Genomic DNA, 16,276 nt, shown 5'->3' on the forward strand with positions numbered 1-16,276 from the left:
TTTGCAACCAGTTTCTTTGTAACATTACGATCATGAGAAAGAACTCTGTCGAGTCATATGCAGCATTCGCATTTGCTTTCATCTTATTCCATGTGTGGTTCTTCCTAGATATGCCGATATTGTTTTTTCATTCCAAGCAAAAGTTGCTGCGGACTTCACAAAGTACAGCTGTGTGTGCAAATGGTAATGTGTCATACATTGTAGTTTTGTGAAAAGCAGCTTGTATTAGCAGTTGATATTTTGTTAAAACAATCCTTTATTAGCCAAGAGGTTACTGCAATTAGTTCTCATCAAAATTGCTGAACTAAACCCACTAAATATATATAGGGCAAAGTGAGGCGTGTTGTCACAGCACGATTTCCATGTGATAACCCCAGCGTGTAACGATGAGTTTTCAATAGAAGGCATAGTTTTCAGTTCTTTTTCATACAAGCAGTGAAGGTTAATAAATTTGTCACCACAGCAGAAATTATGAGGAGTGCCATTGAATTTTGGGCAAAGTCAGGTTTTATAACTAAACTAAAAAATGGTCTGGCAAACTAAGGTATGATCATAACTGATCAGGAAAGATACCATTCGTTTGCTTTACGCCTGCTCTTGTCATCATACCAAACAGATAAGACATGCAAGTAGAGATGTACACATGGTTGTTGAAACCACAGGGCGTGTTGTCACAGCTGTGACTGCACGCCCCGTGGTGTGCATTTTTATTATAAGAAACATAAAAAATTATTTATGCTTATATATATAACGAGGTAATTACTAATACAGTATGCGTTAGAGATGTACCGATATATCGGTATCGGTGATATCGGCCATTTTTTGAGTATCGGTATCGGCAAAATTTGGCCGATACTGTGGCCGATACTAAACGTGTAAAAAAAGGCGTTTTTTGCGGATTTTCTGCAGAAGCAAAGATATAGATTTTTTAAAGTAGTAACTAATGTCATCACATTGAAGTAGAAAAATAACAACCTGATCAAATTTTTGATACCTTACACTCCCATGACTTCATGGGCGCACCTTTTGGCATTGTTTGCTTACAGTGATTCTTTCACTCAAACAAAACGTTTTGTTTCAGCAGTTTTGCGTTGTTCGATTCTTAAGTTGTGAAGGAGACTCAATTTCTCCAATGTTTATCATTTGTGTTTCTTTTTTACTCTCAGCAGAGGATAAAACCAGGCCAAGACTACCCAGTAGGCCTACCCAGGTGGCGGGAATGTGTAGTTTTGCATCGTTTTTGCATTGCTGGACGTTTGAGGGACCCGTGTGGCTTGGTTATTTTTGGTGGGCTGGTTCTGTCAGTTTGTGATTTGGTTTCCGCCTTTCGTTGTGGTGGACTCACCAGGCTTGAACAATGTCGTGGCGGATTGGGTGGGCTCGGGGTGGGGGCGGTGGTACTGCAAATCCTCACTGAACTAATCAATAAGTGGTCTTGTTGCGCTTGGGATGGCGGCCTCATTGTGGGGGGAAGTGTCCTTCCCTGCTGTCGGCACGGGGCTGGGCGCTTACTGGTGCGGCGGGCTGTTGCGATTCGCTGGCCATAATGGTGTGGCTTCCACACTAGCCATTTAGACCATCCAATCAACTATAATATATGTTTGTCGGCAGCCGTTTTGTAGCAACTGACATCGACAAGAATGGAAATGGCTAGTGTCGAAGCTGCACCGTTGTGGTTGGCGGGTCGCGGCAGCTCGCTGTGCTGGTGAGTGCTCAGCCTTGTGCTGGTGGCCGGGGGGGACGCTCCTTTCTTCGCAATGAGGTTGTCATCTTGGGCGCAACGGGACCATTTTGATTGTTTTTTTGAGGATTTGTGGCCCCATTGCTTTCTTTTTGGGCCTACTTATTCTGCTGTGACATTGTTTGGGCTTGGTGATTTTGTTGCGGCTAAGGGTGCAAGTTGAATTGCCGACTGGTGGAGCCGGCTTGCTGGGGGCAGCCGAGTTGCACAGGATTTTTGAGCGTTTGGCGGGGTGGGAGCGATGCAGAATTGTGCATTTTTGCTACCTGGGTAGTCTTGGCATGGCAAAAGCTTTTCAACCAAACGACAAGCGCCCTTAGGTTGCACATTACTTGTCGAGTAGTTTTTGTACGACTACACAAATCACTTGGTTTACATTTTACATCTTATTATCAATTATGATAGCCTTATTTGGAGAGTTTGCGCAAACATTTTATTAATTTTTCAGAAACCCCAATTATGATGTAATGTTTCTTCCCTTATACCCCAATCCTCAATTACGGTGGCCTTTTATTACTAAAACCTACTATTATGACACAACAATGCGGTTGAGATTGGATTCTTGAATCTTTAATAAATTATGCCAATCCAAAGTTTTTTTTAATAGTTTTATGCAAATAAGGTAAAACTTAGCATTTGATATATTTCCTTGCAAATACCAAAATTGCTTCTTTTTGTAACACCAAAGTATCGGCCAAAATATCGGTATCAGTATCGGTATCGGCCTAAAAAAGTGATATCGGTATCGGCCAAAATATTGGTATCGGTACATCTCTAGTATGCGTATTTGTTAAAATACAACGCTTTTTTAGGAAATAAAAATTAATATTAGATAATGATACACACATATATTCGACAGTGACACATAATTATCAAGAAGATATTTTTATTGTTTTTGACAATGGGCATAAAATTCTTACCTATATGTTGTAAATTAAATTTTTTTGCATTTTGCATATTTTTTTATTCGTTCAGCCTGTATTAAAACCATTTTTTGTTGGTTTCTGTCATATTTTAGTCATAAAGCATGTGCAGAAATTTTGTGACAACACGCCCCATGCTCTGTGACAACACGCCCCGGGGTGGGGTGTGTTGTCACAGCCCATTCACTTGCATTAAACATGCATTTCTGTAAAAATGAAATAATCCAGAAAAACTTTAGCTGTAGCTAAAAGAAGTCGAATGATACCTCTTTTAATTGCACTATCAAGCATCTCGGTACCATTGGTACAGAACGAGATATATGCTTGTAGTATTCATGAGTCCCTTCTTCGCACATGTAAACGGATTTTACAATTATTAAAAAGAAACTGTAAGCAAGCAAAGTGTACTAGTGAGTAAAGGCAAATTTATCGTACTCGTTATATAAAAAGCATACCCCTTAATCCAAATCTACAACTTGGGGAGGATTGTAGTATTCATGAGTCCCTTTCATTTATATTCTCATATTGATATTGCATGAACCGTTGTGTATTTATGTTACTTCGCACATGTAAACGGATTTTACAATTATTAAAAAGAAACTGTAAGCAAGCAAAGTGTACTAGTGAGTAAAGGCAGAACATTATAATGCTGATTTGTAAAAATTGTGACAACATGCCCTACTTTGCCCTACTTGATAAAAAATCGATCAAACTCTGCATTGCCATTTGTAGCATACCGATAACTAATGTTTTTATACAATTTCTTAAAGCTAGCCATTATATTTTTGCCTAAAATTTTGACAATTTAGGAAATTCATTGTTAAGCCGAAAATAATCAAGTCAGATTGCATTGTGGAGTTCATGTTTATCTGCAACTTAACTAGGGATCCCTAACTTGGCAAGAACAGGAAATCATTGGGAAGAAAAGCGGAGAGTGCTATAGGAATAGAATTGGCTAGATTGTCAACAAAGATTAACAACTTTCAAATGTGGTGAAAGGAAGTTATTAACTGCCTACCTCAGTACCATGCCACTGCAGTCGTTCCAATAACGACTGAAAGAAATAAATCGCTGTGTTTTATAGAACCTTCATTTCTATTGTTTCACTAGAAATAATAACGTGCGTTTTTATGTAGCGTTGCTATCTAGCACAGATATATGTTACTCTTGGCACTTTACAACGCAGGCAGTGCAGCCATTACAAGCTTCACAAAGTTTTTGTTTTGACTCGCGACTGTGTATTGAACCCATGTCTGCCGAGTGAAGAGACAGCCCCCTTAAATCACTAAGCCATCCAGCTTGTTGCATTGTCGCACATTGCTTCATTGCGTGGCCGACCTGTTGTTCCAGATCTTTGTCTTCATGATGACGCCCATGAGGTATTTCAACAGCAAAAGTTCCCATCGACTCTCATCATTGGAGTGAGGAAGGGGGGCACTAGAGGATTGCTTCTGATGCTGGATGCACATCCGGCAATCGAATCTTACTGGTTCGAGCCTCATTTCTTTGACATGGATGACAATTTTCACCTGGGAGTTAATTGGTTGGTCCTCAAGCTCATGCTCAATGTTTTGTATTTGTGTGTAAGGTTTTACTTACGTGTTCACTTTGTTAGGAAAGTAAGAACCAGGCAAGAACGTGTTTTGCTGCAACAAGATAACGGCGATATCTTCATCCTCGGACTAAGAAAGTTGAAGCCTGGCAGTTTCGCAAATTTGTAAAGGTTTTTGACGCATATCCGGTCACCGAGTTGGCAAATTGAAGTTTCCAATTGTTGAAATGTTGTTTGTGAATTATTTCATCCACTAGGTGCCGCTGAATGGAGAGCTATTCTTGAAATGCGTTTCCCAAACGCACACCCCGAGAGTCGAACCAGCGCCGCTTGATCTTGCAGTTTCTAAAGTCAGGCTCTTAACGGATAAGTCAGTTGGTTAGCGCGTGACTCCGTGAACGAAGAAGCTTAAAGATCAAGCGGCGCTGGTTCGACTCTCGGGGTGTGCGCTTGAGCAACGCATTCTAAGAACTGCTCTCGATGCAGCGGCAACTAATGAATAGAATAATTCCCCGGCAACAACAATCGGAAACTTCACTCTGCCAGTCTCGGTAACCAGCCCTGCGTCAGAAGCTTCTGCAAGTATGCGAAACTACCAGAATAGGCGAAAGAAACTGAATAACACAGAATAGAAGCTATCAAGGTTTTGTCAGTCCGAGGATAAAGATTCAAATCCAACTGAACTGTCGTGGTGGATATTCAATACCGGTTGTGGCTTTCTGTGGTGGAAGGTTTAAAATAGACAGAATAAAATAGTTTTACTTCAATCTCTAACCAACTCAATCACTTTCAAAAACTAAAGATGCTGCCTTGTTCATTTTATCCAATTGCAACTCATCCATGGGCGTAATAGAGAATTAATCCACCGTACAGTTTCGTGATAATACAGTACCGGTATAAGATTTGTGGCTCGTCTGTCGGTTCTGTGAGAAATCGTGCCTCATCATTCCAGTACGTTGCAAATATTTATGTTACTTCCAGGTACCGCAGTATGATGCCTGTGACCAATAAGTCCCAGATCTGCATAGAGAAGACACCGTCGTACCTCGTCACTGAAAGTGTACCCAGGAAAGTTCACAACTTCAACCCGAGCATGAAGTTGCTTGTAGTCTTGAGGAATCCGGTTGATCGTCTGCTGAGTGACTACTCCCAGGCTGGTGCCATCATGTAGACAAGTCTGTTAAGTTTTGACCTCGGACTGAAAAAGCCTTTGATTAAGTTGTTCCTGCCAGTTTTCCATCATCATCATCATTAAGTTCCTCTCGTCGAGGGTTGGAGGCAATGAGACGCCAAGTTTCTCTGTTGTGAGATTTTTTTTACTGCAGTTTTGTAATTAAGTCCTGACCAGTCTTCAACATCATTAGTCGAAATTCTTGGTGGTCTGCCCCTATTTCGTTTGCCGTTCATTTTTCCTTCTAGTAGTTGTCTTTGAATAGAATTATTACGTGGCCAAAATATTTCAATTTTCTTGATTTAATTGTTTGTAGAATTTCCATGTTGGTTTGTATTCCAGATAGTACATCTTTGTTAGTGATTTTATCCTTCTATGTAATTTTAAGCATTCTTCTATAAATCCACATTTCAAATGCCTCAAGTCGTTTAACCATTTGTGATGACAGTATCCATGTTTCTGCATTGTAAAGCAACGTAGTCCATATATAGCATTTCATAATTCGCTTTCGGGTTTTCCATAAACTACCTGAAAAGGCTTTGAACCACTGACGCAGGCCCGGTTACCCAGGTTCCATTCACTATGTACCGCTGAATGGAGAAATGTCCTGAAATGCGTTGCTCAAGCGCACACCCCCAGCTATACCTTTGCTCAACAGCTGTATTGGAGGCTTGATGGGACTCCACAATCTAATACGTCATCAGAAGCACTGATCTTGTCGGCTAACTCCGCTTTCTACCAATCAGATTGCTGCACGCCGCAAGTCCATGAACCAGCCGCCCCTCCCCCCACCCGAGGAGGTTTACATCAAGAACGGAACTGTGAACGTAGATCACGCTTCTGTACAGTTCGGGCTTTATTCATCCTTCATTGAGAGGTGGTTGGAATACTTCAAACGTGAACAACTTTTCATCGTGCACGGCGACCGCCTGTTAACGAGTAAGTTGTTGTAGTCGGGTGGGACAGATATATGTTTTTAATATCAAACGCAGGTCGAATCCGGGAATTGTGTCAGTTCAGATCATGAGGAAGAATTGATCCTCAAATACGATATAACTATTTCGCAATAGTAAATCAAAACAAATTATAACGCAAAACATAAAACGCATAACGCAAAACAAATTATAACTATTTTGCAATAGTAAATCGTGCATTGGCTTGATTCCTTGCCTACAATAGGGAAATCAAGAGCTTACCAGTAAGTGCAGTTTACGCCATCTTGATTCTGTGATTGGGTGCATTGCGCTCGTCGTCGTCTGAGCTGCTGGGGCCGAGGGTCTATCCTTTTACCACCCCAGATTCACGATGTTCCCGGACTACACTGGAAGGCTGCTAGAGAGCAGCCAGTCTTTAGTTTCATCATCCATGACGCGCAGACCTTCCACTCCGTTAGGCGGCTTGAAGATGGTACAGTCATTGATGATGTGGTCTGCGGTCTGTTCCTCGGCACCACATTCACAGGAGGAGGAAGAAGCCATTCCCCATTGGTGCATGGTTGAGCGGAAAAGCCCGAAGCCCGTATGGATACGGTTGAGGCGCACCCATGCCTGTCTCTGTAGTGTCAAGCCGATGGGGCGTGTGTCGGGGATGAATGAATGGAGTCTGGTGGTGCTTGACCTCCATTCAGAATTCCATTTATGGTCCGCCCAAGTAGCTGCAGAGATGTCTTGTTCATCAGCTTCGTTGATCAGAAGCCGAGCGGTTGGCACGAATGGGTGTCTTGATTTCAGTCGGCGGGGGTGCCCGTTTGGGAAGGCAGAGATCTTGTGGTGGAGAAGATGGTTAGGCTCCAGTGCCCGTCGACCGAGGGACAAAGTGGCTTCTTCGCGACGAAGCTCAGCAGGTTGGATGCCAGCGAGAATGGGGAGATTGTCCAGTGGTGTGGGACGCAGGCATCCGGTCACTGTGCGCAGGGCGCTGTTTATGGCAGTGTCGATGTTGTGGCAGTGAGCACTGCGGCACCAGACAGGTGCACACTGCACAGTACTCTGCAGAAGAGTGGACGTTGCGCTCATCGAAATGAAATAGCCCAAGCCAGGGCTACTCAACTAATGTTAGCAAAGGTCCATTTTGACAAGTTGAATATTTTTGCGGTCCGGTGAATATTTCATATGGAACCACGAAAATTAAACAACCAGTAGCCTACGAGCACCGAAACACTTTTCAGGTAGTATGTAACACGACTTGGATTTTTGTCTGACACAAACAAAGAAATTAAAAAGGAAAAAATGTATTGTGTTTCTTTGTAGTGTAGCTGTGTGGATCGCATATCAGAGAAAACGGCAAAGCGATGGGGGGTCTGGGGGCGAAGCCCCCAGCTTCTTGGATAATCACAAAAAATTGCTTTTCCCTAATGGAAATCTGTTTAAAGAGGCCCTAAAATGTAGCAATGAGGTTATTCTTCCAGAAGCCCGAGGTCCACCTTCAACACCTAGCAGGTGCGGATTTGGACCGCGGTCCGCCAGTTGAGTAGCTCTGGCCTAAGCCGTCCTAGTTTTGTTCGTGTCTACAACGAACCCTTTTAAAAGGACGCCGTGTATTTCCGGCAGAGCGTCCCGTGACAATGACCAGGTCTGTTAGAGATGTTACAAGTGTTCGTACACTTTTGTGATTCGCAGCTGCGTTGGTAGGACGGTGCAGGGGGGACTTTTAGTCCTAGGACGAGATTCTCGTAGCTTTTCCAAGTGGGTCGGGAACTTGAAGAAACCGCCGCACATTCTTTGGATATTGTGTGTTTTTTGTAAAGATATCTTAATTAGTTCGAGGATCCCATTAGTGTAGCGGGCCCACATCCTCTACGGCCCTAGCAATTCATTATTTTCGGATAACTAAATGAACAATGACACGTGTTTAGATCCGGTATCCGAGCTCAAGAGAGTGGAAACTTTCCTCGGGGTCGCACCTTATTTCAACGAGGACATCGTCTACTTCAACGCGACAAAGAAGCACTACTGCTGGCTCAAGGATGGTCGGCCACAATGTCTCGGGCCAAACAAAGGGAGGACGCCCCCTCAAGTAAGTAGAGGCATTGTTGTTACGACAAACGTGTCGAAGGAAGGATGCTGAATTAAACAAAAATGCGAGTCCCAGACACACAATATGCAAACAACTCATTATAGCCTTCGTTGAAATTTCCTCCATGCCCGCGCTCCACTTATCATAATCTTGAACAAGACACGTAACACCGATTACATGCGCTACATGCTGAGTGGGGCCAATTAGTAGTGGAGTGATACAAACCCCCCTTAATAGTTCTATAAAGAGGTGTCTAGTCACTAGACCAGTGGTTCCCAACCGGTGTGCCGCGGCACCCTGGGGTGCCAATTGCAATGCTCAAGGGTGCCGCGAGATATTGCAATACTGCGGCCCATTCTTTATTTTAACTTTAACCAGTTAAGTGTGGAATTTATTTATTTACTTTAACTCTAATCCACGTTAAGCCTTTGTTTTCTCGCCCAGGAAAAACATCGTGAAAGAGATTTTGACTTGTTGCTGTTCTTTCCATAAAAACGTTTGAAACGCATCATTACTGCCACGTTTCCTGATTTTATTTTGCGTTTCACGGCGCACAAAGTCAAATTGCAGTGATGAATTATCGGATTGTGTGACCCAGCACGATTATAAAATTGCATAATTGTTTGCGAACCATTATAAAATAGGTAACTTTTGCATGGGGGATATCTGCGCATACAAGCACAATACATAGCTAATCGAGAAAAGGCTGTTATAATTAATTTGTTCTTTATACTTAAGAGTATATTTTGTGAATTGCTTTGCGATTACAATTGGGTCTCCAAATTAGTGTACTGGGGAACGTTCAAATATTACGTAACGCCTTCGAGGGGGAGGGGGGGTTTATGCAAAGCGTTACGTTAGCGTCACATCGGGGGGGAGGGGGTTCAAGCAAAACGTTACGTAACGCTTTCGAGTACGGAATGGTAGTTTTTTGTGCTGAATTCGTAGTGAAAAAGCGTTACATGGGGGAGGGGGGGATTGAAAAAAGCGTTACGTTGGCGTTACATGGGGGAGGGGGGGTCAAAAATTCGGAAAAAAAGGCGTTACGTAATATTTGAACGTTCCCTAGGTTATTTAGTAGATATCTTCGACCATTTGAATAACGTAGGCCTAAATGCCAAAATGCAGGGCAAAATTGAAACTCTTCACTTCAATTGATAAAATGAAAGCACTGAGAAAAAAACTGCAAATGTGGTCCACAAAATTGAAAAACGTAAACTTTGACATGCTTTCACACTTCTCGGAAATGAAGAACAAACAAGTTGTCTCACTAATAGGCTAAGTAACTCGGCAACTAAAATCATTGGAAGAAAAAAATCGAGAAATATTTTCCCAGCTTGTATTGTTTCGAATCTTAAAGAAGAAGAATTAATTGACACTCGTAACGATGAAAATTTTAAGCTTAGGCTATGCACAAGCAGATGCCTCTCGACGAATTCTGGATAAAAATTCAAAATGAATATCCTTGCATTGGAAAGAAAGCTATACCGTAATGCTTTTGCTGCAGTTTTCCACGTCATACCTGTGTGAGAGTGGACTTAACAAACATAAAAACTAAAAAACGAGAACGACTGCTTATGGTCGAGGAAGCAATGCGAGTGGCTTTATCGAATGTGCCCCCAGATATTAAGGGACTTTGTGCAAGAAGTTAAGTCCGAATTTCACACTGACTTTTAAATAAATACATTTATTTTCGCGCGCTATACTGTAGGCCTACAACTCATTCTGTGTTACTTCAAACAGTTATTTGAAATACAGAAACCTCGTAAAATTGATCCAGTTTTGCCAGAGTGCCACAAACTATTTATCTCTTTGATAGGGTGCCGCAAGGTCAGAAAGGTTGGGAACAACTGCACTAGACGATGGATGAATAAATATTTCTGGCCGAAAACACTTTACAGTAAAAATCTTTAGGCAAACACCTACCCCCCATGCCTTCCAGATACCGACACTCCTGAGATTATTTGAACTGTTTAATCTGAATAAATAACAATATACGCGACATAATCATTAAAGATTTGCAAACGCCATTTATGAACTGGACATGCTTGAGCAAGCACACATTGCACATTCATAAATAAAAAAATTGTTTGCAGATTTCCCAGCGCCATCGAAGCATTCTGACGTCATACTATAAGCCATTCAACGAGCGGTTGTACAAGATGATTAATCAATCTTTTCAGTGGTGAAGCAACCTGCTATTTACGTTGATTAATGGTAACCCGCCGCTGTCACCCAGCTCGTGATAGCATGTTGGCTACAACTGCGCTCGTTGGTAGAAGAGACCTAGCCCAGAAGCAGAAGGGCTATTGACCCAATTATTGGAAATATTCAAGCAATAAAACAACACTGCATCTACAAAGAAGGAAACTACAACAGTTAAAAGGCGAAATTCAAGTACAATAACGCACAAATACGAGTCACCCATGCATAGAATGGCTTATTCGCTGTGTCATCGTGCAGTTCAATGTCTTAAATCATTCTCTTCAATTGCATATTTATATATTCCGATCATTAAAGTTTGTTATCAGCTCGATTGTCAAATAGCCTTCATGTTCGGTTGTTCCTGCGCGCGTACGCTCCCAAGCATGCCAAGAGGCAACAGAGAATCAAACCAAACCCCACAAGCAAGCCCAGGCCGTCGCCAAAGTCAAACGCGGAAACCACGGATGGTGCACCGGTCAGCAGGAACACTAGCAAGCTAATGAGCAAGTTGTTCATACAATTATCCATCACGGTGTGTCACTAACAACCTACTGCCACCCTGAAACATAGATAAGTTTGGTAATTAGATAAGTTGTTGTCAATCGTCTGGCCATAAAGCATGCCTTATCGCTATCCATTAGGCGTCCTTGCTGTTACGCCTTACGCGAACTCCAACATCGTTGTGCAACGGCTCGTCCTTTCAACTTGGAAATCCAATTGTTCAAACTGGTTGTAACAAGCATCATTGTTCTGGCACAAATATCATTCCAGTGAATTTTTGCAATGAACACGTCACAATATTTGCAGTATAAAAATAACATTAGAATTAAGTAGAAAATTAGCTCTAAAAATACATTTTTATGCAACAAAACTTTAGTTTTTAGAGTTAATTTTCTACGAATTCATGATTTTCATGCGACAAAAGTTTAACTTGTAAAAGACTAAAACATCTCCCTAATGGCCATGAACAAACACCAAAATCGCCGGACGATGAACTGTGTACCAATCTGGCAAGGGCTCCTGACTGATATGCCTCCAAACGTAGTGTCTCAGGCCACTCTCAGCGGCCTCACTAGAAATAAAATGGTGAAATACAAATGTATTTAGTTGTGCACTGATCTAAGCAGATGCATTCAACAACCCTGGATGTCTTGGGTTCACATGGCAGCTTGTGCCAATACTTTGCATGCACTGAGATGTATGTTGACAGCAGCAATGGCTACCACCAATAATATTAGTCGGCAGCAGTGGCCGAGTGGTTAGCGCGTTCGGCTCGCAGTCGAGAGCCTGCATGTTCGACTCCAGCCACCCGAACTTGCTGTTGTTTCTCTGGGCAAGAAACTTTACGATAATTGCCTCTACTTAGTGATCGATTTCGAGTAATGGGTAGTACCAAATTTAAGTCATAAGTAGAGTAGACAACCGGAAACAGACATTACCGTCGGCTGCAGCGTGGGTCAGGTGTACGTCGGAAGGCGTACACCGATGCATAGCGCTCAAGTCCGCTTTCCCGCAATGCAGGGTAAAGATACGAAAAACAAAACAAACAAATATTGAGAGAACAAAACAATAAAGCGACAAAAGTACTGTATTGTGCATATACGTTCAAACACTCAGTTGGCGCTTGAGCTACACTTGTACAGCATGGTCACTAGTCAGTTTATACTAACTGCTGGTTTTGCTGTGATAGTCAGAAAACCAAACAGAACTGTGTTAAAATTAATGTTGTTAAATACACAGCTTTGTTATTTGTGAAATGTGCTGGGAGACGGCGACACCAAAGGTTTAAGCTGGATAAACAAGGTTTGAGAGAATTATTTTGTCTTAGCTCTCTAAGAAGCTTTCTTACACTATGAGAGCATGATCTTGTAGGTTTAAACAAATATACATATTGTATATGGCATGTGCAGAAAGTTTGAGTGCTAAGTGGCTGAATACTGGGCTAGGAAGAGGATATTAGGTGAATGCAAACAATGGAAATGATTGAACTCGGGTTGAAAATATCGATGAACATCTAAGTAGGCATCACCTGATGATGACTTAATGGACGAGGAATGTGTTGTTACAAAAGCATCAAACCAAGTTATGATTGAAATGCAAGAAGAGGAAGATCTGAAACGAAACAGTGAAAAACGGTATGTTCAGGTGAGGTTTAACCATTTCATCATGGATGGTCATTTTGTTTTTGTTTGGATGCAAAACGTACATAAAACAAAAACGTACAGTGTGCATCCAATCAGGGGCGCCGGAAGCTACTGCACATTTTGCAGTATAGCAGTTTCCGCTATTTCCTTTCAGCCTAATTATAATTTTTTATTTTTGTCTCAACATAATATTTACGACACAAAGTTCTGTATCAAAGGAGGTTACATCATTATAACATAGCATGATGCCCTTCTGTTCGATTGTTCTTTGTATACCTGACACTTGTATCATTACTCGATAATGAGCTGAAAGATGAGCATTATCGCTATATGTTGTTTTAAAACTATAAAAATATGGGCCTTTCAACAAAAAAAGTGCCCTTTTTTCATAATCCTGCCCCCCCCCCGTGAAAACTCGTTCCGGCGCCCCTGCATCCAATGAGAGTGCGAAAGACCGTAGCCCTGAAGGCGTAGGAAAACATCGAGTCTGCACTATTTCATTCAAACAGTCATTAGGGTGGAGTGAAAAAAGTTTTTTGTTTAAATCGAAAAAAACGGGGTTCTTAAATCCCGACAAATGATCTAAAACTTCATTAAAAATTGACTTTAGGGGGTTGCCCCCATTTTCCAGCCGGCAACCCCCCAATTTATGCGCGCGAGGGGGTAAAATTGCCTATCTCGGTAACCACTGGTCGTAGAGTCATGATATATAGCTCAAAAGCTGCCAAAACGTCATGTTTCTATCTGTTCTAAGAAGAAAGTTTGCTCTATTTACAATACAAAACGAGTTATAGCCAAAAAACCAAAATATTCACACATTTTTGTTAAAATTCGGCATTTTTTCTGACAAATTGTGATCTGTCATAAGTTTTTTGAAAAAAAATCTGATATGTTGCACAAGATATAGTAACACACTGATAATACCGAAGATTGGGCCCATAATCCAAAAATATTCACAACACAGTCCTTTTAACATCAGTTCAAAACATCATAATGAAGCACTCACATTAAGCATAATGTTAAATGCAGCATTGCAAAAGTATCACAAGTGTTTGGTGATGAACTTCAAAGAACTCATATTCATTTTGCAAAAAGAAGTTGCTTTGCCTGGTGTGACATGTTAGCGAAATGGCCGAGCGGAACTGCTCGTGGTTTTCAATACTGTAGCGGCAAAACACGAGTTTGATTACGGCTGGAGGCAGATTGTGTTTGACATATATTTGGGTGGCTGGAGACTCGAAGAGTGGAAAACTGATATACCAGTCGCCCCCAAACTTAACGTTTTTTCATAATTTCGTTAATTTGTAATTCCTCAGTTGAAATATTTCAAGTGTGAGCTTTGCTAATCCTAAAAGGCTCTGCTTTTAAAATGACAATTCAGGCCTTCTGATGGCACAATAATCACAAAAAAAAATTTGAATACGTATGTCAAGTGAATTAAAACGACTTATTTAAAATGCATTTTTGTGTCAAATTTTTTCATCAGTTTACAAGACTTAACTTTTTGGCGAATGAGTCCATCTCGTCTTTCAAATCCTGAAACTTGTGCCGATGCTTCTGTTACGAGCTTCACATGTCATTCCACTGTTTGATTGTGGCATAGATAAAACAAAATCAGAGGCTTCTCGAGGCATTCTTCCAACTCTGCATTGGTTCAGTGCTCAATTGCTGGAGAAAGTTGTTGATAAGGTTCAATATCAACTAACTCGTGGTATGCCTTTGCTTCCAAGTTCAACTTTAGAACACAGAACAAACGAATTGGACTGCAGTTCAATGGGTTGGAACTGCTATGACTTTCAATGTCCATAAGTGAATTTGTTTCAGCGGCATGTTTGCGAATTGCAAGCACCTTGGTCACACCCTTATTTTGTATGTCTTCATTATCATCCTCCAGCATTGCAATCAGAATATTTTCGGGGTGTGCGAAATAACCGTTTCTTGTCACCACATTCAAAGCAATTTCCCGAACGTTTTGGTCAGAAAAATTCAAAATTCGTTGAATCAAGTTGAAAAAGTTTATGAATCCATTTGTTATATGGTTGTTTAGCTTGATTTCAAACCAAGTCGGAAAATATACTTCAAGGCAAAAACGAACCAGAATCTCCAGGTTCAAAGGCGGTTCATCCACTGTCACATAATAACGTAAAATTCTGCATCTCAAAGTTAGCCATCTTGAATGCACAACTGGTCCAACCTCCAAATAAGCCAGATCATCATCAACGTTTCCTTCAATAATTGCCCAGCACATTTTATAAGCATAGAACTGGTCCGTACTAAAGTCTTTCACAACTTCGGACGGGAGCTTTGGAAAGGCCAAAAGTGGTGGCGAGAGCTCTTTGAATTGAGTAACTGGCCAACAGGATACAGTTCCATGTAGTTTTTTCCAATTGGACCTGCAAATATGTCTGGGCCACTTGTAGCACCATCGAGACCTGCAAACACATGTCCCAAAGGCAATTCATTAGTAGCCTATGTAGCAGACATACTATCCATTGAAGTGGCTTATTCAGCAACTCTTCCAGGCCTCGAATGCATCCGTTGTGTTTTCCTGTCATTGATACAGTGCCATCAGTACCAACAACTGCCAGTTTATTTTGCAATTCTGTACCTTGTAATGAATTGAATAGATGTTGAGCTATGGTTCTGCCCTTGCCATCTTCAGGAGAAAAGTGGGTGAGGTAATAACTCCCCGGCTCGCCAACTGCAGTATAGTGTTCTTTCAATTGAACAGATCTGTAGTGCTTTTCGTTTGGACCTTGCACAATCGTTTGTGTTGTATCTTTACGTCCATCAAAGTATAGACCATTCACTATACTGAAATTTTGTTGCTCTTCTTGCCGTAGTTCCTCCCTGCATCTTTCACATTCGGTATTATCTGTGTGTTACTATATCTTGTGCAACATATCAGATTTTTTTTTCAAAAAATTTATGAAAGATCACAATTTGTCAGAAAAAATGCCGAATTTTAACAAAAATGTGTGTATATTTTGGTTTTTTGGCTATAACTCGTTTTGTATTGTAAATAGAGCAAACTTTCTTCTTAGGACAGATAGAAACATGATGTTTTGGCAGCTTTTGAGCTATATATCATGACTCTACGACCAGTGGTTACCGAGATAGGCAATTTTACCCCCTCGCGCGCATAAATTGGGGGGTTGCCGGCTGGAAAATGGGGGCAACCCCCTAAAGTCAAATTTTAATGAAGTTTTAGGTCATTTGTCGGGATTTAAGAACCCCGTTTTTTTCGATTTAAACAAAAAACTTTTTTCACTCCACCCTAACAGTCATATGAAAAAATATATTGTGTTTTTAAATAGCAAATTCACACAAAGAAGAAGGAAGAAAGAACAGAAAAAAACTAATAGGGAGCAAGAAATACAAAAAGAAATAATAATAACAATGGACATAGCCTAAAGTCAGGTAGGCTATGGTCGGTACCCAGGGATATCTATAACTACGGGATTGGAAACTCTATGGAACTGAAAACCATTTTATACACCAGTAGGGTCACTTTTCTTTGTGCGC

The 16,276-nt window shown here is 41.2% G+C and overlaps 1 protein-coding gene across 1 annotated transcript; it reads left to right on the plus strand.

Annotated features, from left to right (window-relative positions):
- The first annotated feature begins 6 nt into the window (after window positions 1-6).
- On the plus strand, window positions 7-10,938 carry LOC145765998 (heparan sulfate glucosamine 3-O-sulfotransferase 1-like). Its single transcript, XM_082577651.1, has 6 exons — window positions 7-183; window positions 4,015-4,207; window positions 5,198-5,383; window positions 6,103-6,326; window positions 8,242-8,402; window positions 10,499-10,938. Exons 1-6 carry the CDS (start codon window positions 33-35, stop codon window positions 10,589-10,591), a joined length of 1,008 nt encoding a protein of 335 aa, XP_082433777.1. The 5' UTR covers window positions 7-32; the 3' UTR covers window positions 10,592-10,938.
- Window positions 10,939-16,276: the final 5,338 nt, after the last annotated feature.

This window comes from Aplidium turbinatum, chromosome 3 (assembly GCF_918807975.1).
Source record: "Aplidium turbinatum chromosome 3, kaAplTurb1.1, whole genome shotgun sequence".
NCBI classification, from domain to species: domain Eukaryota; kingdom Metazoa; phylum Chordata; class Ascidiacea; order Aplousobranchia; family Polyclinidae; genus Aplidium; species Aplidium turbinatum.

Coding starts and splice junctions, on each gene's coding strand:
- LOC145765998 (XM_082577651.1), top strand. CDS start 33: ATGAGAAAGAACTCTGTCGAGTCATATGCAGCATTCGCATTTGCTTTC. Junction 184..4,014: donor TACAGCTGTGTGTGCAAATG/GTAATGTGTCAT, acceptor CTGTTGTTCCAG/ATCTTTGTCTTCATGATGAC. Junction 6,327..8,241: donor CGGCGACCGCCTGTTAACGA/GTAAGTTGTTGT, acceptor ACACGTGTTTAG/ATCCGGTATCCGAGCTCAAG.